A 22,500-nucleotide genomic window follows, 5' to 3' on the forward strand; every position below is an offset into this window, starting at 1 on the left:
ATATCTTCTACAGGCCTCCGAAATGCACCAAAGTTATCTCGGTGAGTGAAACATCTCATAATATGCCGTAAATAAGGTCCAGGTTGTCAAAAACGAGCATTCTCCTTTAACAAACGAGTCGATTAATTGATAAGAACGTCCCGCGCTGGACTGCGCTTTGCTCGCTTCATTTTTGTGTCGCCTGCCGTTGTGTCGTTGAAATTTCCCGTCATCCCAATTAGCCTTCAGTACCTGGCAGGGCGCCCTCATGTGCAGTCAGACCCTAAATCATGATTACATTTCACGCAACTCCCGTTGATAACGTTCGTTCCCCCCAAAAAACAGCTCTGTTCCATTAACAAGCAATTAATTGAGTAACCAAATCTTAATTGAGTAAATTCTTATCGGCAATTAATCGATAGTCGATTAACTATTAACATTCCTAGTACTCACTTGTCTGTTCAACGGTCTGAAAAGGCATTCCCTCCACGTCACCAGAGCAAGCTGAGGAGAAGAGAGAGGGAGGAGGAGAGAGGGGGAGGAGGAGAGAAGGAGGAGAGGGGGAGGAGAGAGATGGGGGAGAGAGAGGGACGAGAGAGAGGGAGGAGAGAGAGGAGGAGGAGGAGAGAGAGGGAGGAGGAGAGAGAGGAGGAGGAGAGAGAGAGAGGAGAGAGGGGGAGGAGAGAGAGGGGGAGGAGAGAGAGGAGGAGGAGAGGAAGGAGAGAGGGGGAGGAGAGAGAGGAGGAGGAGAGAGGGGGAGGAGAGATGGGGAGGAGAGAGAGGAGGAGGAGAGATGGGGAGGAGAGAGAGGAGGAGGAGAGAGAGGAGGAGGAGAGAGGGGGAGGAGAGATGGGGAGGAGAGAGAGGAGGAGGAGAGAGAGGAGGAGAGATGGGGAGGAGAGAGAGGAGGAGAGAGAGGGGGTGAGTCAACACGCTACAGAGGAAGGCCTAACACAATCTTGTTAATGGATACCCAGTGGTAAAAGCACTTACGGTTGCAGATAAATAGCTCGCGTTTCAAGACAAAAAAAAAAGAAGTATTTGTCAGTGCCTGTCAATTCTTGACTATGGCAACATTATCTCGGCTATAGGCTTTATTTTCCCTGCATTTTGTTCTAAATGCCCTTTTATAATGGGTTTTTTTAGCGCTTCATTTTATATGACCTTTTATAATGTGTTTCTTGCACTTTGTCTTGATGCTTTTAACGTCTCATGTAAAGCACTTTGAATTGCCTTGTTGCTGAAATGTGCTGTACAAATGGCCTTGCCTGTACGCACGCTGCCTCTGCCACCTTGAAACGGCTCGACAGCCACCATCATTCTGAGCTTTGTTTTATTACTGGTGATCATTTGAGAGCTCAGAGGGTTTGGCTGTGCCTGGCCGCTAGCGGCTGTATGATTATAAAGCAATCTTACAATCACATGACACCCCCCTCATCACATGGCGTTCTGGTCGTTTACCAGACGAGGTCTAGGGATTGGCCGGTTCCTGAGGTGCCTATAGTCAACACCGTACTGTACCCTTTTATGTTTTTAAAATACATGTATGAATGCTTTGCAACCAGGACACCATCGCCAATAAGTCCTTGTTCTCAACGGGTTTCCACTGGATGAACAGAGCTTAAATAAAAAGAGAAATATATCGTCACCTTGTTAAAATAATGTCCTTATTCATATAAGTTTTTCAAAAAACACAATGGCCTAAGTCAACCTATCGGCACAGATTTAGATAGGCCACTATACTAACACAGATTTAGATAGGCCACTATACTAATACAGATTTAGATAGGCCACTATACTAACACAGATTTAGATAGGCCACTATACTAACACAGATTTAGATAGGCCACTATACTAACACAGATTTAGATAGGCCACTATACTAACACAGATTTAGATAGGCCACTATACTAACACAGATTTAGATAGGCCACTATACTAACACAGATTTAGATGGGCCACTATACTAACCGTGGTAAGAACAGAGCGATCTTTTCAATAGAGGATGTAGTAAATTGAGGTGGTGAAGAGACCACTTAAGCAAAAAATAAATAAAGTTTTCCTAAAAAAAAAAGACTTAGGCCATTATTTGAAGAAGGCGACAATGTGTGTGTTTGGTCGGGCAGGTGCGCTCCTCACCGAGTAGATCTCGTAGATCCCCTTGCGGCCCTCGTCACACTCGCGGCGCACCCAGTGGCGGTTGAGGTAGGCGCAGATGCCGTTGAGCACCTTACTGGAGAACCGGTAGTCCTCCCACTGCTGGGTGTAGAACGTCAGAACACTCTCATCCATCAGGTCCTCCCCTTCCTGGGGGAGAGGAGGAGGAGAGAGAGGTAGAGGAGAGAGTGTGAGAGGAGAGAGTGGAGAGGAGAGAGAGAGAGGGGGAGACAGAGAGGGAGAGGAGAGAAGGGAGATGAGAGAGGAGAGAGGGAGACGGAGAGGGAGAGGAGAGAGAGGGAGAAAGAGGGAGAGAAGAGAGAGGGAGAGAGAGAAGGGAGAGGAGAGAAGGGAGAGGGCGAGAGGAGGAAAGAGGGAGACAGAAAGAAAGAGGAAGAGAGAGAGAGGTAGGGACGTTCGGTGGAGTCGCAGAAAGCGATGCAAGGAAAGACGTGGGGGATGAAAAGGGATGATTTTCTGGTGAGACGTCTGGTAAACCATCATCCCTCCAACTCAGGCGTTCACTCTCGGACCCGCCCGTGGTCAGAGGCTGCGGCGGCGGCCGGCGGTACCGTACCTTGAGCAGGTTGGTCAGGTAGTTCTTCAGGAACTCCTTCAGCCTCTTGTAGAGCTCCAGGCCCACGAACTGGGCCCCCCCCGGGGTGGAGGTCTTCTTGGAGGGCTTGGAGGGAGGGGGGCCCACCCCACGCGCCTGGCTGGACTGGTGCACGCTGGTACAGTAGTTATAAACATGTCTGGAGGGGGGGCGGGGTTAAGGCAACAACCACAGTGTCCAGCAAGGTGCTTAGAGAGGTGGAGGTAACAGGCCCAACACAACGCTTACTCTTTTGGGTGGTGTAGGGAGTACAGTGGGTCCCCATGGTGCCAAACAATAAAATGCATTCTTAATATTATTATTATTATTATTACATCTGGAGGAGCCACTGGGGGCAGTGCAGCCAAACAGGTGAACAGAGATTTCCCCGTTCTGAAGGTATTCTATTGGCCCAGTGGTGAGACATGTAACCAATCAGGCTGGTGGATACGTCGCTGAAGTCATAGGCTTATCCTTTTTTTACCCCCCCCTCCCTAACCTGCCCATTTTTGGCCAATCCAGACACCCAGCACCAGTACCGAACCATCTGCCACCGCTTCACACTGAGAACACTGTGTGTGTGTGTGTGTGTGTGTGTGTGTGTGGGGAGAGAGCAGAAGGATACGTGTAGAGTTCCATGTAGCGCGCCTTGGCCATGCTCTGCCGCGTGTACACCTGCTGGATCCCCGAGCGCAGGTCGTCCCAGATCTGGTCCAGGCCGATCTGCTTCAGGCCATGGGGGTTCTGGGGTCTGTTGGACGACATGGTCTCCTCCCTCTCTCTCTCTCTCTCTCTCTCTCTTTCTCTCTCTCTCTCTCTCTCTCTCTCTCTGATGGGGTCACACCTGAGTCAGTTCAGCTCTGGAGGCCTTCGTAATGGAACCCGCCTTCGTAGTGGAACCGCCTTCGTAGTGGAACCGCTTTAGTAGTTGAACCGGCGCAGTGGGTCACTCCTCCTCCATAGGGGCCGGGGCGCCGAGAGCGGACGATCTGATAGGCCGGCGGGCGGACGGGGTCTCTTCTCCTCGGGACGGCAGGTGATCGTCAGAGGACGCCCCGTTCAAGTGGCGATCAGGAGTGTGCCCTGCCCAGAGACCTGCAAGCACACACACACACACACACACACACACACACACACACACACACACACACACACACACACACACACACACACACACACACACACACCAATCAAGCAACTGATAAATCACCATAATGTACTCCATATGCAACCAAAAACACACATGCCCTCCTTCCAACCCCCTTCCACTGACGTTCAGCTACACTGTGATAAAGCCGTACGCCAGACAGGTGCAACGACGACGGTATTGGCTAATGTCCAACGACTCCGCGGTTCGGCTAGCGCACACAGCCAGGATCCGACCGTCCTGGGCCCGAAGCGGGACCTTCGTCACAGGCTCGCCGTTCCCCAGCCCAGAGTCAGTCCGAGGCGTCGCAGCGCCTCTGCAGTGGCAGGAGGAACATGGCTGACGGGACTGGGCTTTCCTTCAGGCTGAAACCTAAACCGCCCCCCGGCTGCGGCCGGACTGTCTCGCTCTACCCCGGCTTCAGCTGTTAACCCCAGCAGGCAGGCAGGCAGGAGCGATCTCTGGCCTGCAAGAACATCCAGGTGTCGTTGAATGTTGAATGACACACAGCGTTACGCAAGTGAGAGCGCAGCGCAAAGTATCCACGTGCAGCAAAGGAACCCACAGCCACAAACGGGTAAAAAGGTCTCTGACTGTGCATGGTTGATAAAAGGCAGCCGGGTGGAGGAAAAAAACAGTTCACTTTGAGAGTCGAATCTGTTCCCGAACCCCTAAAACCCGGTTCGCTTTGAGAGTCGACTCTGTTCCCTCACCCCTAAAACCCGGTTCGCTTTGAGAGTCGACTCTGTTCCCTAACCCCTAAAACCCGGTTCGCTTTGAGAGTCGACTCTGTTCCCTCACCCCTAAAACCCGGTTCGCTTTGAGAGTCGACTCTGTTCCCTAACCCCTAAAACCCGGTTCGCTTTGAGAGTCGACTCTGTTCCCCGAACCCCTAAAACCCGGTTCACTTTGAGAGTCGACTCTCTTCCCCAACCCCTAAAACCCGGTTCACTTTGAGAGTCGACTCCCCGAACCCCTTCACGGCTCGAGCATCTCATCGCGAGGAGGAGGAGGAGGGGGTCTCCGCTTCTCCCGTAACCATGGCAACAGAACCTGTAAAGAGTGCCGGTGGGGCGAGTTGAACCGTTTATGTTTAAAAACGGTGCGTCCGCTGCTGCAACCGGGTGGGACAGAAGATAGGATAAGATGCACCCCCCCAAAACCCACAAACACTTGACCGTGACCACACATGTCAACTTGGTCAACTTATGTCAATAGGTACATTTGACAACATCCACGTAGTTAGATAGATATGCCCCCGGTGAGCAGCTGAGAGAGACTGGCTGAGGTGAGGTGAGAGAGACTGGCTGAGGTGAGGTGAGAGAGACTGGCGAGCAGCTGAGAGAGACTGGCGAGCAGCTGAGAGAGACTGTTGAGCAGCTGAGAGAGACTGGAGAGGTGAGGAGAGAGACTGGCGAGCAGCTGAGAGAGACTGGCGAGCAGCTGAGAGAGACTGGAGAGGTGAGGAGAGAGACTGGCGAGCAGCTGAGAGAGACTGGCGAGCAGCTGAGAGAGACTGGCGAGCAGCTGAGAGAGACTGGCCAGCAGCTGAGAGAGACTGGCGAGCAGCTGAGAGAGACTGGCGAGCAGCTGAGAGAGACTGGCGAGCAGCTGAGAGAGACTGGTGAGCAGCTGAGAGAGACTGGCGAGCAGCTGAGAGAGACTGGCCAGTCTGCGAGAGACTGATGAGCAGCTGAGAGAGACTGGCCAGTCTGCGAGAGACTGATGAGCAGCTGAGAGAGACTGGCCAGTCTGCGAGAGACTGATGAGCAGCTGAGAGAGACTGATGAGCAGCTGAGAGAGACCAGCCAGTCTGCGAGAGAGGTGAGGCCTGGCTGTTCAGGCGTATGTTGCTAGTTAGCATAGCTAGTTAGCACTAGTCATCATAGCTAGCTAGCTGTTCCGTGTGGACTGAAGGTGAGTATTTAGGTTAGGATTAGTTAGACCATACATACTATAAGCTCCACATACGTACAGTGTGTTGATAACAGGATTATTATCCACATTTGATCCAAATCGACTATTTTGGGGGGCTAGTGAGCTAGCTAGCCTAGCCCAGTTTAGCTGCTAGCTCGGTGTTAGCATGCTAGCTAGCGGTCTTAGCCAGGTTAGCTGCTAGCTCGATGTTAGCATGCTAGCTAGCGGTCTTAGCCAGGTTAGCTGCTAGCTCGATGTTAGCATGCTAGCTAGCGGTCTTACCCTCGTCCAGCTCTGCTCCCAGTAGTCTCCGACTCGGACAAGATGGTGGAAGAACCGAGACGAATGTGTTTCTTATAATATGACTAATGTGTTCAAATCTTCGCTTTAAAAATGAGCCCCGTTTCCTTAGTAAAATCGTTGCTTTACACTGCCACAACAATAGCTGCGGCAGTGCTTTCTGATAGCACTTCAATCCTGTGTTGCCTAGATAAATGTCCAGTGGAAACTGAGACTCGTGCTATAGTTCCGGATACGCGTTGAGCGAATAATGTAATATTATATATATATTCATGTAGGCTGTATGAGAGGTCCACGACGATTAACCAGCCACACTCTTCGTATGGCAAGGCTTGTTTAATGTTTTATATCAAGACAAAATCACATTACATATACAGTCTCAGGCCTAAAATAACACGAAATGTAGTTGTATCCTCTTTCATATTCACATGATCTAAAGCCACTTTGAAAGACACTTTCAACAAGATACAGTAGGTTCTTTACAGACTTCGAATTGCAATGAAATTAATTGAAACATCTTATAAAAAGGCTTTTGCGCATTATCCTTCATGTAAGAAATGTAGGCCTACAAAATATTTCCAAGGGATTTATGTAAAATATATGAATGTACTGCAATGTGGTATTGGTTGTGCCATCTACATCTCATGCTGCAAATGGAGAAGTGAACAGTGCTCAAGCAATAGACAGACAACTCTGATGCCAACCATTCATTAGATAAGAACGATTATTATCGGACACATACAGAAAATCCATCATAAACCAAACATAATTATCCATAGTATGTTACATGATGGTATATGATATTTATGTTATAGCTATTATACTCTAGTGTAGTGTGGAAGTGTGATAGTGATATGGTGATGCAGTGTAACTCATGCTTTGTAATATTGTTCTGCAGTACACTTGCTCTCTGAACACTTTGTGCCTCAAAGTGGTCTGACAAAATATTTAGGCGTATTGCCTCAGGGATCCAACCTGGTTTTTAGGGCATAACGTTATAGTACAGTATATGTGACAAACTCAAATTACAGTAGCACGACTAGCAACAGAGTTACAGTACAACCAGGTTTGCACCTCGTTTACAGCAATAAACCATATGAGCTGTAGCCAATTGACAGTGCTTTTAATTACATTGAGTATGATATGATATCATGGTAAACAATAACAATATGTAAACAAATTAGAACCTATTGCCAGCAGCATTAACTAAATGTTGCTTCCTGTGGACTGGGGGAACCTAAATGGTGTTACATTCAACCAGGGCGCACCAAACAGCTAACTAACCACCCTCAGGAGTGGCGGCCCAATAGGCCACTCCCTCTGGGATCCAGCCATACTCGGATCGAGACGAGGGCGCCAACCAGGCCCACGGTGGGCAGCTGCACTGAAAAAAGAATGCTTCTCTATGAGGGTTTCATGGTGTGGTTTGGCATTCAACTGACCCCCCACCCAACTGACCGGCCGACCAATCAATCAACCAATCGGTCAATCAATCAATCTGCATTCAGAAACTGCTGTTACGTGTGTTATTGTAAAACAGAGTACATGTGAGTACAATCCTAAAGAGAAAGCTCACTATGAACAGCTTAGTTGGCACTTTCAATGAAAAAATCATTTTTAATGTATAATTCAATGGTTAGTGAATATTAACTTATGAAGTTGAGCACAAATAAATAGACATAACATTCAACTCACTGTACTGTAAAATTAAAACAGTCCTATAAAATATTGAAAAACATGACCAAGAGGTATACACATTGATACCTACAAAGGCATGTTGGACAAAAGGAAAGAAAACTGATAATGGATATTATGCAGGATATGCAGTGGGGGTATTGAGCTATGGATATCATTACCATGCCAACAGAGACGGCTCAACTCATGTCCTAAGGAAACCTACAAAGGCATGTTGGACAAAAGCAAAGAAAGCTGATAATGGCTAGGCAGGACGTGCAGTGGGGGTATATCATTATTATCACGTATATCATTACCATTCCAACAGAGATGGCTCAACTTATGTCCTTACCTTTACTTGTAGCAGACGATCCAACAATAACATCAACTCACACGGCCATTTTGTTCCTAAAGTAGGTACAGCAAACATTATGTTTGGATAGGCTTCTGTAAATAATTTAGAGATGCTCCCGCTTATTAACTATCAATAGCAATTCCATACTTGGAGGGCATTTGTTGAGCATTATTTGGGCATCCATGAACACACTACACGAGGACTCTAAATAAAAAGTTACCTCAGAGTGCTCCTATCATGTTAAATAAGCTGTTCTGCCCAGTTTCACGTCAAGGAAGGGACGGCTTGGAGTGGTTGAATCCCGAAGGCACATTGGGTTAAGCCAGATATTGTCATGTCTACCGATATGCTGCTTGAACTAGCTACACCTCTAAACAATATCACAGCTAACTCCCTACAATGTCACAGGGCCGGTTCCCACAGGCTCAGGTCATACTGTGTAAGCTTGGCATTGGACCAAAAATCACTTTTCATGGATAATCAGACTGATTTTCAGTCAAGAATTAAGCTGAATCTGTACATTAGGAACTGTATCATGTCAGATCTTACAGTACATACAATCTCTTTGAGGGGAACCGTCAAAATGTATCGGAGCAGAAAAGGTCGTGTGAACCTCGCTGAACGCTTTGGCACCTAATGAAGGAAAACGGTCAAGTTAAAAGACACGTGCGTGAAGTTCAAACGAATACTCCACTGAGAGTGGTTTGGAATGGTGCAGTGAAAAGATACCGTACTTCTGTTCTCCCTTGCCTCTGAAGTCTACACACAATGACGACTGCAGTGCAAATGAATAAATAAATAAATACATAAATAAATAAATACAAAATATTACAATACAATCAAATGTCAATGACTAGGACATAAACCATAGCTTTGTACATGGGGAGGGGTACTATACTCTAGTGTCTCGAGATACTATATTATGGATTGATTTGGCAGCAAAATATATCAAAATGTGTGTGCAGTGTGTGCTTGACCCTATCGATGCAGGCATACATTCTCTCTACAATCAAAGCTTAAACAATTAAGACATATCATGAACCATACTTGATGCAAAAATAAATAAAAAGTGTTATACTCATTTGTTTCCATTCTCAGTCCGAAGGATCCTGTTTGAGAAGGTAGAGAAGGTAGCTCTGACTGACTGATATCATGTTGATAAAACTCCTCCGTCTCCTCACTCAATGTAAATACATCACAGACACGCTAGGGAGAGCACACATTCGCTGTAGTCCTACAGGGGACATCTCCCTATGGCCCCCATGGACTCACTTTCCCATATTAGCTTCACCCTCGCACAACTAAGGGCCACGGGCACCGCTCTGCCCGAAAAGGAACATGGGAAATGTAGTCTTTTTTTTTTCTTTTCTTTTTTTTTAGATGAACCACTCCTTCTTGCTCTCATCGATGGTTTCTGTGAAGGCGGGGTCGTTGACTATGATGGCGGCGTCGGCGCAGTCGGCGGACTCCGCCCCCTTGGCCTCGTTGGTATGGTAGGAGCCCTTGTGACGGAACATGTGACGCACCAGGAACACCAGGGTGCACAAGATGGTGAAGATCACCACGGCGATGATACCTGTGAAGACCGACGAGAAGACAGTCAGCAGAGTGTCAGCTTCTGGACACCAACAAGACATCAGTCATACCGATAGCATTGGAGGCAGGGTACAAAATTAACTATTTACTAGCCAATGGATGGTAAAAAAAAAAAAAAACTGTCTGTCTGGCCAAAAAGTTAGTTTTGGACCCTGATTGTACAGTTAGTGTTACTAATATTACAGTATATATGCACACTATAATATTAATTGAGAATCTACGAGACCAAGATGACATGCTAAATAGTAATAATAGCAAATGCAATATTAAAAAGCAATTTATTATTTGGGGCTGGTAAAAAATCTGATTGGTACATTTTTTCACTTAAGCCAAAAAGTGAGTTCTGGACGCTGATTGAACGGCATCAGAACTCCTGTGATTGGATGGCTCATAACGAACAGAAGTGTTTTTTTAAACGCTGAGTACGTCACTTTAGAGACACTGCGTAGTCTGAAAACGAACGGCGTTCCTGACGCCTGCTGGACAACGCTAGGCCCGTCGGCGCCGACTCACCTCCGATGATGGCCGAGTTGCGATCCACTGCATCCTGACCGGTCATCTCCTCGTTGAACGGGAACACGGCACCAGCTGGGAACAAAGACCATCAAAGAAAGCCCATCGCTGTACATTAATATGAATAAATAGCATCGCTTATGCTGTGGCGCTTACTTTTCCGGCCCTTATCTGGAAATAATACTTTGCGCTCCTGGTTAGACGCCAACTGCATTTCACTGGCTAGTACCCGTACTTGGCACAAGGAAAATAAAGATGAATCGAATCTGGTCCTTCCTCACGCGCAGATCTTCTCCCACTCAGGGATGCAGACAGAGAGTCTGGATTGTGAGGAACGCCTCAGGGAACACACGGGCGCTTGTTATATTTAGCCTCCAGTCTGTCAGGAACAGGAGGCGGGGCCAGCCGGCCCGGAGAGAAAGGCTGCTCTTATTAGTCGGACGCTCCGTGGGCGCTCATGCAGATCTGCCCGAATACACACACACACACACGCACACAAACACACACGCACACAAACACACGCGCACGCACACACACACACAAACACACGCGCACGCACACAAAAACTTGCACACACACACGCACACACACACAAAAATGCACACACACACACATGCACACACACACACACACACACCCACAAACACACACAAACACACACACAGAAAAACACGCACACACACACACACATGCACACACACAAACACGCGCACACAAACACACACAGAAAAACACGCACACACACACACATGCACACACACAAACACGCGCACATACACACACACACACAGATGCACACACACACACGCACACACATGCAGTGTGGAGGGGATCACAGATGTCCCTCACACAGGGAGCTCACACACCACCATCTGACCCCACAGACGATATGATCATATTCTGATGAAAACCAAGGGCTGAATCGCATCATCACAGACATCAAAACAATCCTCATCGTGTGACATCATTACAGCAGCTCGCTGACGCTGTGTGTGTCCAGATGGACCGCTCTTCTTTTGTATCTCAACTTTATTAAGACAGGAGGAGAGCAGAGGGGGTCACACACACACACACACACACACGCACACACACACACACACACACACACACGCACACACACACACACACACACACGAGGGTATAGGGCTGGGTATCGATTCTAATTTCAAGAATCGATTCCGATTCAGAAGGTTCAGAATCGATTATCATGATTCAATTCGATTCGATTCGATTCAATATCGATTCGGTTAGTGTTACTAAAACCTTTTTTTTAGCTGTAACCTTAATTACATGACTGCCAAGTTATGCAACACATCCATACTAGGGCTGGGTATCGATACTGATTTCCAAAAATGAATGAATGAATCATTGAATGAATTAATGAACTATTCATTCCTTCATTAAATAAAAGATCGATTTTGGGATTCATGAATCGATTCAGAATCATTTGATTCGGAATCGATTCAGAATCGATTCATCGATTTTTTAAACCCAGCCCTACGAGGGTATACCGAAGAACGACGCAGAGCGGAACTCCAGCGGGGTCGTACCTGAGTCCAGGTGCCAGGGGTCGTTGGCGGAGGCCATGGGTGAGATGGTGAGTGGCGAGGCCCCGCAGTTGGACTGGACCAGGATGCCGTGCGTGGTGACCGGCGGGGCGGAGGAGGCGCCGGAGCGCAGCGCCGCCTTGAGGGGGGCGACGTCGTTGAACTGGACCCGGGACAGGCAGCCCACGAACCCCGGCGTGTTGTACTTCTCGATCAGGACCCGGTCGATCTGGCCCGTCTCTGCGTGGGACGACAAGAACAGAGGAACGCCGCGTGACGAGACGCCGTTGCTGTGTATCCGGGACGCGCGTTCGTGTGACTCGGCACGCTTCTGTTGTTGTTGTGTCAGCAAGTGTTGTTGATGTGCTGTCACCTCACCAGCTGACCCAGGACTGTCTCACGCTCCTATGGGTACTGTGTGTGTGTGTGTGTGTGTGTGTGTGTATGTGTGTGTGTGTGCATCTGCATGTATAAAAACGAGTTTGTACGCCACCCAAAACGAATCGTCGTGCCCCAGTCTCAGAAACACGTCTCAAGCATCTAGAGCAGGGGTGTCAAACTCTGGCCCTCGGGCCAAATTTGGCCCGCAGTGTAATTATATTTGGCCCGCGAGGCAATACCAAATAACTACTAGAGCTGGCCCGCCAGTATTATACAGCGCATTCACCGCTAATACTACAAATCTTACAATGCTCTGCTGTTGTTTTGGCGCGTCAATCAAGACAGGACCCAGAAACGCCCTCTTCTGTGACAGTAGTCATAGCAATCTCATACTACAACTGTAGCCGTGTTACCCCTTCTTAAAAATGGCGAACATGTTATGAGCACAGTAACACAAGTTATTAACTTTATAAGAGCCAAAGGTCTGAATCACCGCCAGTCTTTTCTGGAGGAGTGTGGTTCGGAATACGCAGACGTGCCGTAGGCTATCACACAGAGGTGAGATGGTTAAGCCGAGGAAAAGTACTGAACAGATTTTTCGAGCTGCGTGAGGAAATATGTCAGTTTCTGGAAAGCAAAGGGAAGGACACAGCAGAGCTCCGGGAGCAAAGGTTTTTGTGTAAGCTGGCCTTTCTGTGTGACATCTCGAGCCATCTCGATGCGCTGAACCTGCAGCTTCAGGGGCGGGGACGCATCATCACAGACATGTACGCTGCAGTGAGGGCTTTTAAAACTAAACTGTGCCTGTGGGAGAACCAGATGCTGCAAGGAAACCCTGGCCATTTCCCCTGCTGCCAAACCATAAAAACGCAGTTCATCCCTGACACAATGCCCCAGCTCCGCACCCAAGCTGCTCAGATGCTCTCCATGTTCGGCAGCACTTATCTATGTGAGCAACTTTTCTCGTCGATGAAGATGACCAAAACATCTCACAGGAGACGTCTGACTTGATGAACACCTTCACTCGATACTGAGGATTTCCTCAGCTCAGAGCCTGAGTCCAGACATTGATGAACTAGCATCCAAGAAGAGATGCCAGGTATCTGGCTTGGGCACATCAGATTAGATCAGTGTGTAGCAAACTGAGCAATAATTAACGTTTTCTTTATGCACTTTTTCTTGCTACTCTAAGGCAGGGGCTTGAATGGTTGATTCATTTATTATTGTTATTTTATTTTTGAATTTAATAGCCTGTGAAAAAAGTTTATTTTGATATTTAAATCAGAAGGCTGCAAATAGAAAAGAGGCATACGATTTTTATTTAAATTTTATTTTATAAATGAATGCCATTGATGTGTTTTTTATTTGAAATTCGATTTTGCATGTCTGCACTATTAAGTTATATATTGTATGGTAATAAGCGTTGCTTGTTCCATATTCAATGTTAAAGCAAAACTTGTTTGGGTCCATATTAAAATTTTCATTTGTTCAATGTTGGCCCGCGACTTTGTTCAAGTTTTAAATTTTGGCCCACTGTGTATTTGAGTTTGACACCCCTGATCTAGAGTCATCTAAGACTCGCCAAAAAACCCGCCCCGCGTTCACTAGAACCCCGCCTTCCTGGCAAGCGTTCTGGCATTACAGTCCCTGCGGCGCTCACACACTCTCACGCTGCGTCCGAGCTGCGGAACGCGGAACAAGGAGACCACAGATGGCTCAGGACCCGCGTGGTTCCTGGTCGGCTGGCTATGCCGCTCCTCTTGAACGCGGTCCTGTTTTAGGGAGCCGACCGCAATGTAGATCCACAGCGGAGACAGGTCCTGGTGCTTATGGCACCGTCTGACCACCTACCTCTCTGTCCGTCTGTCTGTCTGTCTGTTTCTCTGTCTGTCTGTCTGTCTGTCTGTCTGTCTGTCTGTCTGTCTGTCTGTCTGTCTGTCTGTCTGTCTGTCTGTCTGTCTGTCTGTCTGTCTGTTTCTCTGTCTGTCTGTCATCTGTGACTGCGTCAGTACCGCCTGAGTTAGATCTCTCTCTCTGTCTCTCTCTCTCTCTGTCTCTCTCTTTCTCTCTCTCTCTGTCTCACTGTCTCTCTCTCTCTCTCTGTCTCGCTGTCTCTCTCTCTGTCTCTCTCTCTCTTTTCTCTCTGTCTCTCTCTCTGTCTCTTTTCTCTCTGTCTCTCTCTCTCACTCTGTCTCTCTCTCTCTCTCAGCCCTCCTGTCCCACAGCGCAGCTCCAGGAGAACAGTGAGAGACATGACAGTTAGATGGGACAGTGAGAGATGGGACAGTGAGAGACATGACAGTTAGATGGGACAGTGAGAGATGGGACAGTGAGAGACATGACAGTTAGATGGGACAGTGAGAGACATGACAGTTAGATGGGACAGTGAGAGACATGACAGTTAGATGGGACAGTGAGAGATGGGACAGTGAGAGACATGACAGTTAGATGGGACAGTGAGAGATGGGACAGTGAGAGACATGACAGTTAGATGGGACAGTGAGAGACATGACAGTTAGATGGGACAGTGAGAGACATGACAGTTAGATGGGACAGTGAGAGATGGGACAGTTCTGCTAATTCCCTCCCGGGGCAGAGCAGAGCCCAGAGAAAACCTGGGTAGGACTGAAGGATCTGGTTTGGAACTAGGTCTGCGTCTCAGCTGCTTCCTTTCTTTGTCTCCTTTCCTTAGTCTCCCTCCTCTGAGGAGCGATCGTGAACGTTGCCTCCACCTGATAATTCCAGCCAGATGTGTGATTATGCAAGAAAAGGACACGAGGGCAGGATGCTAGTGGAGACTATTAGGACACACCCCAGGCTGATGATGTCACTGATCGGTCACATAATTTATTCGCAGAGTGCTGCAATGCACCCCGTGGAGTCGCCAGGCTTAACAGCCGGCCACAACGGGCCCTTCTGTTCTGGACTGGTGTCTGACGCTCACTGACACACACACACACACACACACACACACGCACACACACACACGCACACACACACACACACACACACACGCACACATGCACACGTATGCATATCACCCACCCACAGAAACGTACACATGCAGACACACACACATCACACACACACATCACACACACGCACACACACACGCACACACACACACAGTACCCATATCACACACACATACACCCACACGTACACCCACACCTACCTACCCCCCCCCCCCCCACACACACACAATCCAATGCATTAAGGGATGATTTTGCATTAAGGGATGATTTTGTATCACCATCAATCTTCCTGAGCATCATTGAAAGTCCTAGTCCAGACTAGCGGGAGAACGGCCGCCCTTACCGAAGACTTTGCCCAGGAAGAGGGTCTTCACCAGGCTGAACTGGGTGTCGGACGCCTCAGGCAGGGTGTAGGTGACCGGAGGGTAGTGGTCAAGCTGGAGAAACAAGGGGTCAGTACAGGAACACTGCATGCTTCCATTACGTCTTCATTATCATACTGAACTATGGGACTGTGCAATTTTCTGTGTGCTCTTATGCTGGTCTATGTGTGTGTGTGTGTGTGTGTGTGTGTGTGGCTGTGAGTATTGTTTTAGAAGTAGCTCTTACGACATTTCGTTATACTTGTATAATGACAATAAAGCTTTCAATTCAATTCTTTAAATTCGAACTAAAACTCTTTAGCGTCCAGCCCCCATGAATCGCCTGCTTGCTTTACTTTACGAAATGCGATTCAGGAAAGGCTCTGGTCAGGAACGATTTCTCGGTCGCGATTCCAACCGGGCCGGTCGGCGACGACGGAATTAAACCGCGCAACGCGATTGGTTTAGGGGACCAACTAATCGCAGAGGACCCACTCTTGGGGCGCCGCCCATCTGTGGAAAACGGCCGCGATGGCAGTTCAGTCTGAGTGACAGGCTACCGTTCCCTTTGGCTGAACCCCCGACAGCAGACAGCAGGGAACACTCCCCTGCAGTTGTCTCATTGAGAGGAACATCCTACTCTTCCCCTGAGTCTCTGTGTCAAAGCGCTGACTAATTCACTTTATTCACTGCGGCGGCCATATTGGTCAAGTCTGATGGAATTGGTGGGACGGATGCAGAAATGTTCAAAGTTCACTATAAAAACAGCACTTCAAGAACTAAAATAGTCAAAATAACAGTCTGAATACACTGAATACTCATCATTACCAGACTCCGATTGTTTTTCCCTGCCGTTGTTTTCGCGTTTGGAAACACGTGCTGATGGCTGATGACGGCTCACTATGGCTCGTTCACTTCCCTATATTTCCAAAGGCGAAAACAATCGGAGTGTTATTTTGACTATTTTGGTTCTTGAAGTGCTGTTTTTATAGTGAACCTTTAACATAAAAGTATGGGAGTGAATAAAGTGAGTTGAGAGGATCATCCCTCTCTTCCCCCGCGCCTCCTTGTCAAAGTGCTGAGTAATGCCGCGCCGAGCGGCTCCTGGCGGTGTTGTGATGATGCGGCGAAACGCACCTAATTATGTCTGGTCCTGTAAAATAGAACAAGACATGACGCGTTTGTTTGAGTCGGCATAATCTCAGCTCCCAGAAGCCCTCGCTGCAGCGACAACTGGGAAAGAGTGTCCGCGGACACTGATGGGAAGAGAGCTTATCTCGCATATCTGGCACATAAATTGTGATTTAGGCTACTTGGACTTTCTTCCACTTTACGACGACATTAGAAATGCAGCTGGGTTTGAAAGGTAGTTGCTGGCTCCGCCCCTAAGGCCATGTTTTGTTGCACTTTATTCCAGACTAGAGTCTGCATGGAGAGAAGCAGTTGGCACTGAAGTTCTGGGACAGTTGGTGCCACTCTGTTATCTGGTTCCAGCGCGTCAGACCGCTTAAGGCACAGGATTTCCTGGACTATTCACTGATGGTACGCAAGACATAACATTTCCTATAGGGACTCTATGAAGTACGGTAGCAGAAAGTAGCTTTGTGCCGTACATATTGCCCTTGACTTCATACGATTTCATACACAGAGGCAACACAATGCGCTTTACAGAGAACAAGGGAGGTGGGCATAGGTCCCACCCCTACATATTCCAGAGGGAAGCAAAAAAAACAGTATCACCCAGGGGCCAGAAAAGTGAGCTGTAAAAATTCTTCCCTGACCTCTCTCAACGAGACGATCGAGCAAGCGTCATTCGGCGTGGCCGTACCTGTAGCCGTATGCTCCGGAGCACCCTGGAGATGTTGACGTGGTGTGGCTGACCGTTGGCCATGTTGCGCTGGTCCAGGTCGATGGTGAAGGGCTCTCTCAGGCCCCCCAGGCTGTACCGGATCTGCAGCGTGCCTGTCATGGACACACACACACACACACACACACACACACACACACACACACACACCACGCTAGAGCGGCTGGGGCCAGAGTCACAAACACACACGCCACGCTAGAGTCACAGACACGTTCCTGCTCTGGGAGGATTGGGTTTAGGAGGCCTCTAGTTACCGTACTGCAGTGCTGTCATGGCCAAAGGGGTCCGTCAGGTCTAGATCCAACCTACCCAGAGGACGGGTTGGGACTGTGGTTTCTCTTTATAGGCTGGGTTAGACAGTCTGGGTTAGACGCAGGTCTTAGTAGTCTGACTCACCGGATGTAGGTTTCGGGGATAAGCCCTGTCATTAGTTTATGACCGCCCAATCGGTGGCGACTGAAGATTTCCCTGGCCCAATCAGAATCAATCCAGACTACATGAAACAACAATAACAAACTAGCAACGGCTCCGCCCAAGATGATTGTGATTGGTATAAATAAATACAGCGCCCCCCCCTCCCCCCCATCTCTGAATGATGAGTCCATCCAGAACTTTCTCCAGCGCTGGCACAGCGTAAACGAAGTGTGGAGTGTAGGTGTGGCTATGCGAGACTAGATCTTAATAATAAACTTTATTTGTATACCACAACTTTACAACTATTCCCTGCTTTGCAATTCACATAAAAATAGAGATAAAATAAACAAAATCGGGAAAACAAGATGGAAGATAAAACACAATAAAGGCCAAAGATAAGAAATTAAAGGGGTAATGCGCTATTTTGGACATTTAGCCCTATTTGTGGTCTGTCTACCATGAACCTGAAACACAGACCATAAACATAGACCAGAAACATAGACCATAACCTCACTGTTCGTACCAGTATTGAGCTAGCTGCAGTTTTTATGCAGGCTCTCACCGGGCTACAACGGAAGTCAATGGGGCATACGACAATGCATTGGAAAAACTATGATTAAGTGGTTTTCCGAGACAGGAAGCGCAGGGTGCGATCTTACAGTACCAGTCTCAGTATGCTCTCCTGTGAAATGTATCGCCTTCTGAATGTTTTTACATGGAGAAAAGAAAGAAAGAAAGAAAAGAACAGTAGCCTGCAAACGCAAAAGTAGCTAAAAGCTAAAGTGAAGTGTTTTTAGCTTTCTTTTGAAACTATTTAGCGAGCTGGCTTCCCTGATATTTATAGGTATTGTGTTCCCTACTGTAGCTTTAGGTCATAATTGACATTGTCTTAGTGACTGGGGTTAGTGCTACAGCTAGTCCCAGTAGATGCTTAGCCTCAGGATGCTGGGGTAAGGTTTAGAGGTTAGAGGTCAAGGGTTAGAGGTTACCATTATGTCGTAGCACGACCGCCAGGTAGTCGTCTGTGCGGGAGCTGACGTAGACCAGGATGCTGGGGTAAGGTTTAGAGGTTAGAGGTCAAGGGTTAGAGGTTACCGTTATGTCGTAGCACGACCGCCAGGTAGTCGTCTGTGCGGGAGCTGACGTAGACCAGGATGCTGGGGTAAGGTTTAGAGGTTAGAGGTCAAGGGTTAGAGGTTACCGTTATGTTGTAGCACGACCGCCAGGTAGTCGTCTGTGCGGGAGCTGACGTAGACCAGGATGCTGGGGTAAGGTTTAGAGGTTAGAGGTCAAGGGTTAGAGGTTACCGTTATGTCGTAGCACGACCGCCAGGTAGTCGTCTGTGCGGGAGCTGACGTAGACCAGGATGCTGGGTGTGTTGGAGGTACTGAAGCTGAACACCAGCTCCTCCTGGGTTAAGTTGGCCTCGGCAGGCGGGCTCCCCGATAGGCTCTTCACCTCGCGCGCCACAGGAAGTCCCGCCTCCGGCAGGAAGTCATAGCGCACCAGGGTTCCTGTTTCAAAGTAGCCCCCCACATCTGACACACACACACACACACACACAGAAATTAGATAGTGAGAAAGCTCTTAACAAAGAGTTAAACCAACACCAACCTAATAAAGCCTTAACCCTCTTATTATTTTACGCAAATTATACACCGAATCACATGATGATGAAAATGGAAGCACTGACAAATGCAACTGATAAAAATCCCCAAGAGATGACCGTCTGATGACTGATGATTATATTCATCATTATCATTCATCATCATAATTCAAATCTTGTTCCAGTCCCCCCCTGTGACCGTCTCACCATCAGTGCAGAAGGGTCCGTCGTAGGCGGTCAGTGTGCAGTCGCAGGAGTAGCCGTTGTACTTCTCCACACATTTGCCACCGTTGCGACAGTGCACCCCGTAGCTGGTGCAGTGACCCTGGCAGCCGGGCTTGACCCCCGGCGTGACCTTTGCCCTCTCCTCCAGGTCGAGGGTCACCCCGTTCATGGTCAGAGCTCTGATGCAGCCCAGGAAGCCTCTCTGGCCGCCAGACGCCCCTGGAGCGCAACAATCACCGTGGAGACGCAAGAATTAGTCCTAGGTGTCCTGAGGGGACTCTGTGGCACTTTGGGCTCGACTTCGCTGGAGCAACCACTGGTCTGACACCGTGTCCTAACTACACGCGATGCGAGCGAGCGTCAGCGACAAAATGTGTTCCATTGCTTTGTTTTCTATTGTTATGTCCTAACTGGACGCGAGCGACGCAGCGCGAAGCGGCGCAACGTTTTAACTGCCCTGTTGACGCTCGCCCTGTTCCTATTTTCCTCCTGTCGCTCGCGTTGACAGGCGTTCGTTCTTTAACTGTCTTCAGTTGGGAATATAGACAAACGACGTAACAGAACAGGAAATTTAACGGTTTCAGTTAGGACAGCAAGCATGCGATGTCGCGTCGCAAGCAGTTAGGACATGGTGTGAGCAAAGTTGAGCGTCATCCTCCGCCTGCTCTGTTATTATTATATTGATCTCCTCAAATATTTGATTCTAACTTCCAGATAGAGGAGATGATCAGCTCATGTAAATAATGCAGAACGTGCATCCAGTGATATATCTCACTCTTGGTGCTTTCCCCTCTCTTAGATGTGGGGACATTTGCTCATTGCTCTGCGTCACAAAAATAAGACCCATAAGTATATTGTTTCATAACATTGGGGGGGGAAAAAACAAACTTCTATCATCTAAATAATAGCAACAACAACAATAATAATAATATTAATAACTTTTTTTTTAATGTATAAAGCACTTTTCATTGACAGAGAATCTCAAAATGGTGAAACCATCAGAAAGTCATTAAGAGAATCAGTGAGGCTGAATACCAAGCAGAACAGCAGCAGGAGGATCTAGTCTCACCAACAAAGAGAACTGTGCTGATTCATCTAGTCTCACCAACCTGTAAACCTCCAGGAGAATCTAACGTTAGTCTGCCGACATACAGCTGGTTGTAGACCTCCAGGCGCGTCTAAGGTTAGTCTACCCACGTAGAGCTGTCTGTAGTAGCAGGAGGATCTAACGCTAGTCTTACCCACGTAGAGCTGGCTGTAGACTAGTCTTACCCACGTAGAGCTGTCTGTAGACCTCCAGGAGGATCTAACGCTAGTCTTACCCACGTAGAGCTGGCTGTAGACCTCCAGGAGGATCTAAGGTTAGTCTTACCCACGTAGAGCTGTCTGTAGACCTCCAGGAGGATCTAACGCTAGTCTTACCCACGTAGAGCTGGCTGTAGACCTCCAGGAGGATCTAAGGTTAGTCTTACCCACGTAGAGCTGGCTGTAGACCTCCAGGTGTGTCTAAGGTTAGTCTTACCCACGTAGAGCTGGCTGTAGACTAGTCTTACCCACGTAGAGCTGGCTGTAGACTAGTCTTACCCACGTAGAGCTGGCTGTAGAGCTCCAGGCGGATCTAAAGTTAGTCTTACCCACGTAGAGCTGGCTGTAGAGCTCCAGGCGGGTGTGGCCCTGGGCGGGGGCGCGGCGGGCCTCCCTGTGCCGACCGTCCAGCTGCAACGCCGCCTCCCTGATGTTGCGCTCGGCCACGACGCGATGCCACTGGTCGTCGTTGAGCGGCGACGGCGAGCGCACGCTCAGCTCCACGGGCCCGTTGCCCACGTCGAAGGAGAAGGAGACGACGGAGGCCGCTGGGGAGGGGAGGGAGAATAAATGGAATGCACCCTTGGTTGAAATAGTTGTATTTCAGTATACATAATTATTTGAGTCCTCTTGATTTAAATTCAAGGACAGCACGTTGACATTTTGTATTCAGGTTTCATTGAGAACGTTTGCACCTTTTTAGTGCTTCAAATACGGTACCTATCACTCAGCAGAGCTTACAGGGAAGCTTCAGACACACAGACAGACCCCTGAGGAGACAGTTAAATACACCGCTCCACTCTCATCTCCTCTCTTCTCCTCTCATGTACTCTCCTCCTCCTCCTCCTCCTCCTCCTCCTCCTCACACAGCATGACAACTGCCTGGTTTTCACACATGCATAGCTTTGTAGAAACACACACACACACACATCTGCTCTCTCTCTCCACACACACACACACACATGCACACACACACACACACACACACACACACACACACTCATAAAAACACACACACACACACACACACACACACACACTAACGCAGCGCGGGTTCAACCTTGTTGAGACGCACTGACAGCCTGTCAGTAATGGTTGGCGCGCTGCTTCCTGACAGGGTAATCGCCCTCAGCGCGTCTCTCTGCCCGTCAGCCTTCAATCCTCATCCCTCGGGTCGCCCGACCTTCCCCATCCTCCGTAATGAGATCTCACTCAGGGTGATGGAGCTGTTTTCGGCTTACCCAGAGTTCCCTGTCCCAACCCCGCCGTTCGGCGCCCTCGTCTCTCTCACGCTACTGAGAGAGACCGTCTAATTGGTGATGGGTCCCTTCGCTAGTTGGCAGGTTGAAAGCTAGAGGGCGTAGGGGGCATACACACACACACACACACACACACACACACACACACACACACACACACACACACCTGTGCAGAGGCTGGTGCTCAGACAGACAGACAGACAGACACAGAAACACCCAACCGGTTGCAAGGGAACTTGGGGGAAACGGCGAGATTAGTCTGACTCAACGGATGTAGGTTTCGGGGATAAACCCTCGCCATTCATTTATCACTGCCCCAATCGGTG

General features: G+C 48.5%; 2 protein-coding genes across 2 annotated transcripts in view; both read right to left on the reverse strand.

The window, feature by feature from the left end:
* The window catches only part of cul1a (cullin 1a), a 20,015-nt gene extending 13,763 nt beyond the window's left edge, over positions 1-6,252 (reverse strand). The window contains exons 1-5 of the mRNA XM_084457744.1: positions 6,078-6,252; positions 3,357-3,826; positions 2,714-2,891; positions 2,119-2,286; positions 433-483 (exon numbers count right to left, since the gene is read on the reverse strand). Coding sequence (XP_084313870.1) covers positions 433-483; positions 2,119-2,286; positions 2,714-2,891; positions 3,357-3,496 — 537 coding nt within the window. The 5' untranslated portion in view covers positions 3,497-3,826; positions 6,078-6,252. The remainder of the gene's footprint in view (positions 1-432; positions 484-2,118; positions 2,287-2,713; positions 2,892-3,356; positions 3,827-6,077) is intronic.
* A 2,995-nt stretch (positions 6,253-9,247) lies between these two features.
* cntnap2b (contactin associated protein 2b) overlaps positions 9,248-22,500 on the reverse strand; it is a gene marked incomplete at its 5' end in the record, with an annotated part of 44,293 nt that continues 31,040 nt past the window's right edge. Inside the window, 8 exons of the mRNA XM_084458301.1 lie at positions 9,248-9,700; positions 10,234-10,308; positions 11,784-12,020; positions 15,480-15,573; positions 17,327-17,460; positions 19,087-19,317; positions 19,593-19,829; positions 21,245-21,463. Of these exons, the coding sequence (XP_084314427.1) occupies positions 9,501-9,700; positions 10,234-10,308; positions 11,784-12,020; positions 15,480-15,573; positions 17,327-17,460; positions 19,087-19,317; positions 19,593-19,829; positions 21,245-21,463 (1,427 nt within the window). The 3' untranslated portion in view covers positions 9,248-9,500. The remainder of the gene's footprint in view (positions 9,701-10,233; positions 10,309-11,783; positions 12,021-15,479; positions 15,574-17,326; positions 17,461-19,086; positions 19,318-19,592; positions 19,830-21,244; positions 21,464-22,500) is intronic.

The sequence above is a fragment of the Borostomias antarcticus genome (assembly GCF_949987555.1).
Source record: "Borostomias antarcticus genome assembly, chromosome: 24".
NCBI lineage: Eukaryota > Metazoa > Chordata > Actinopteri > Stomiiformes > Stomiidae > Borostomias > Borostomias antarcticus.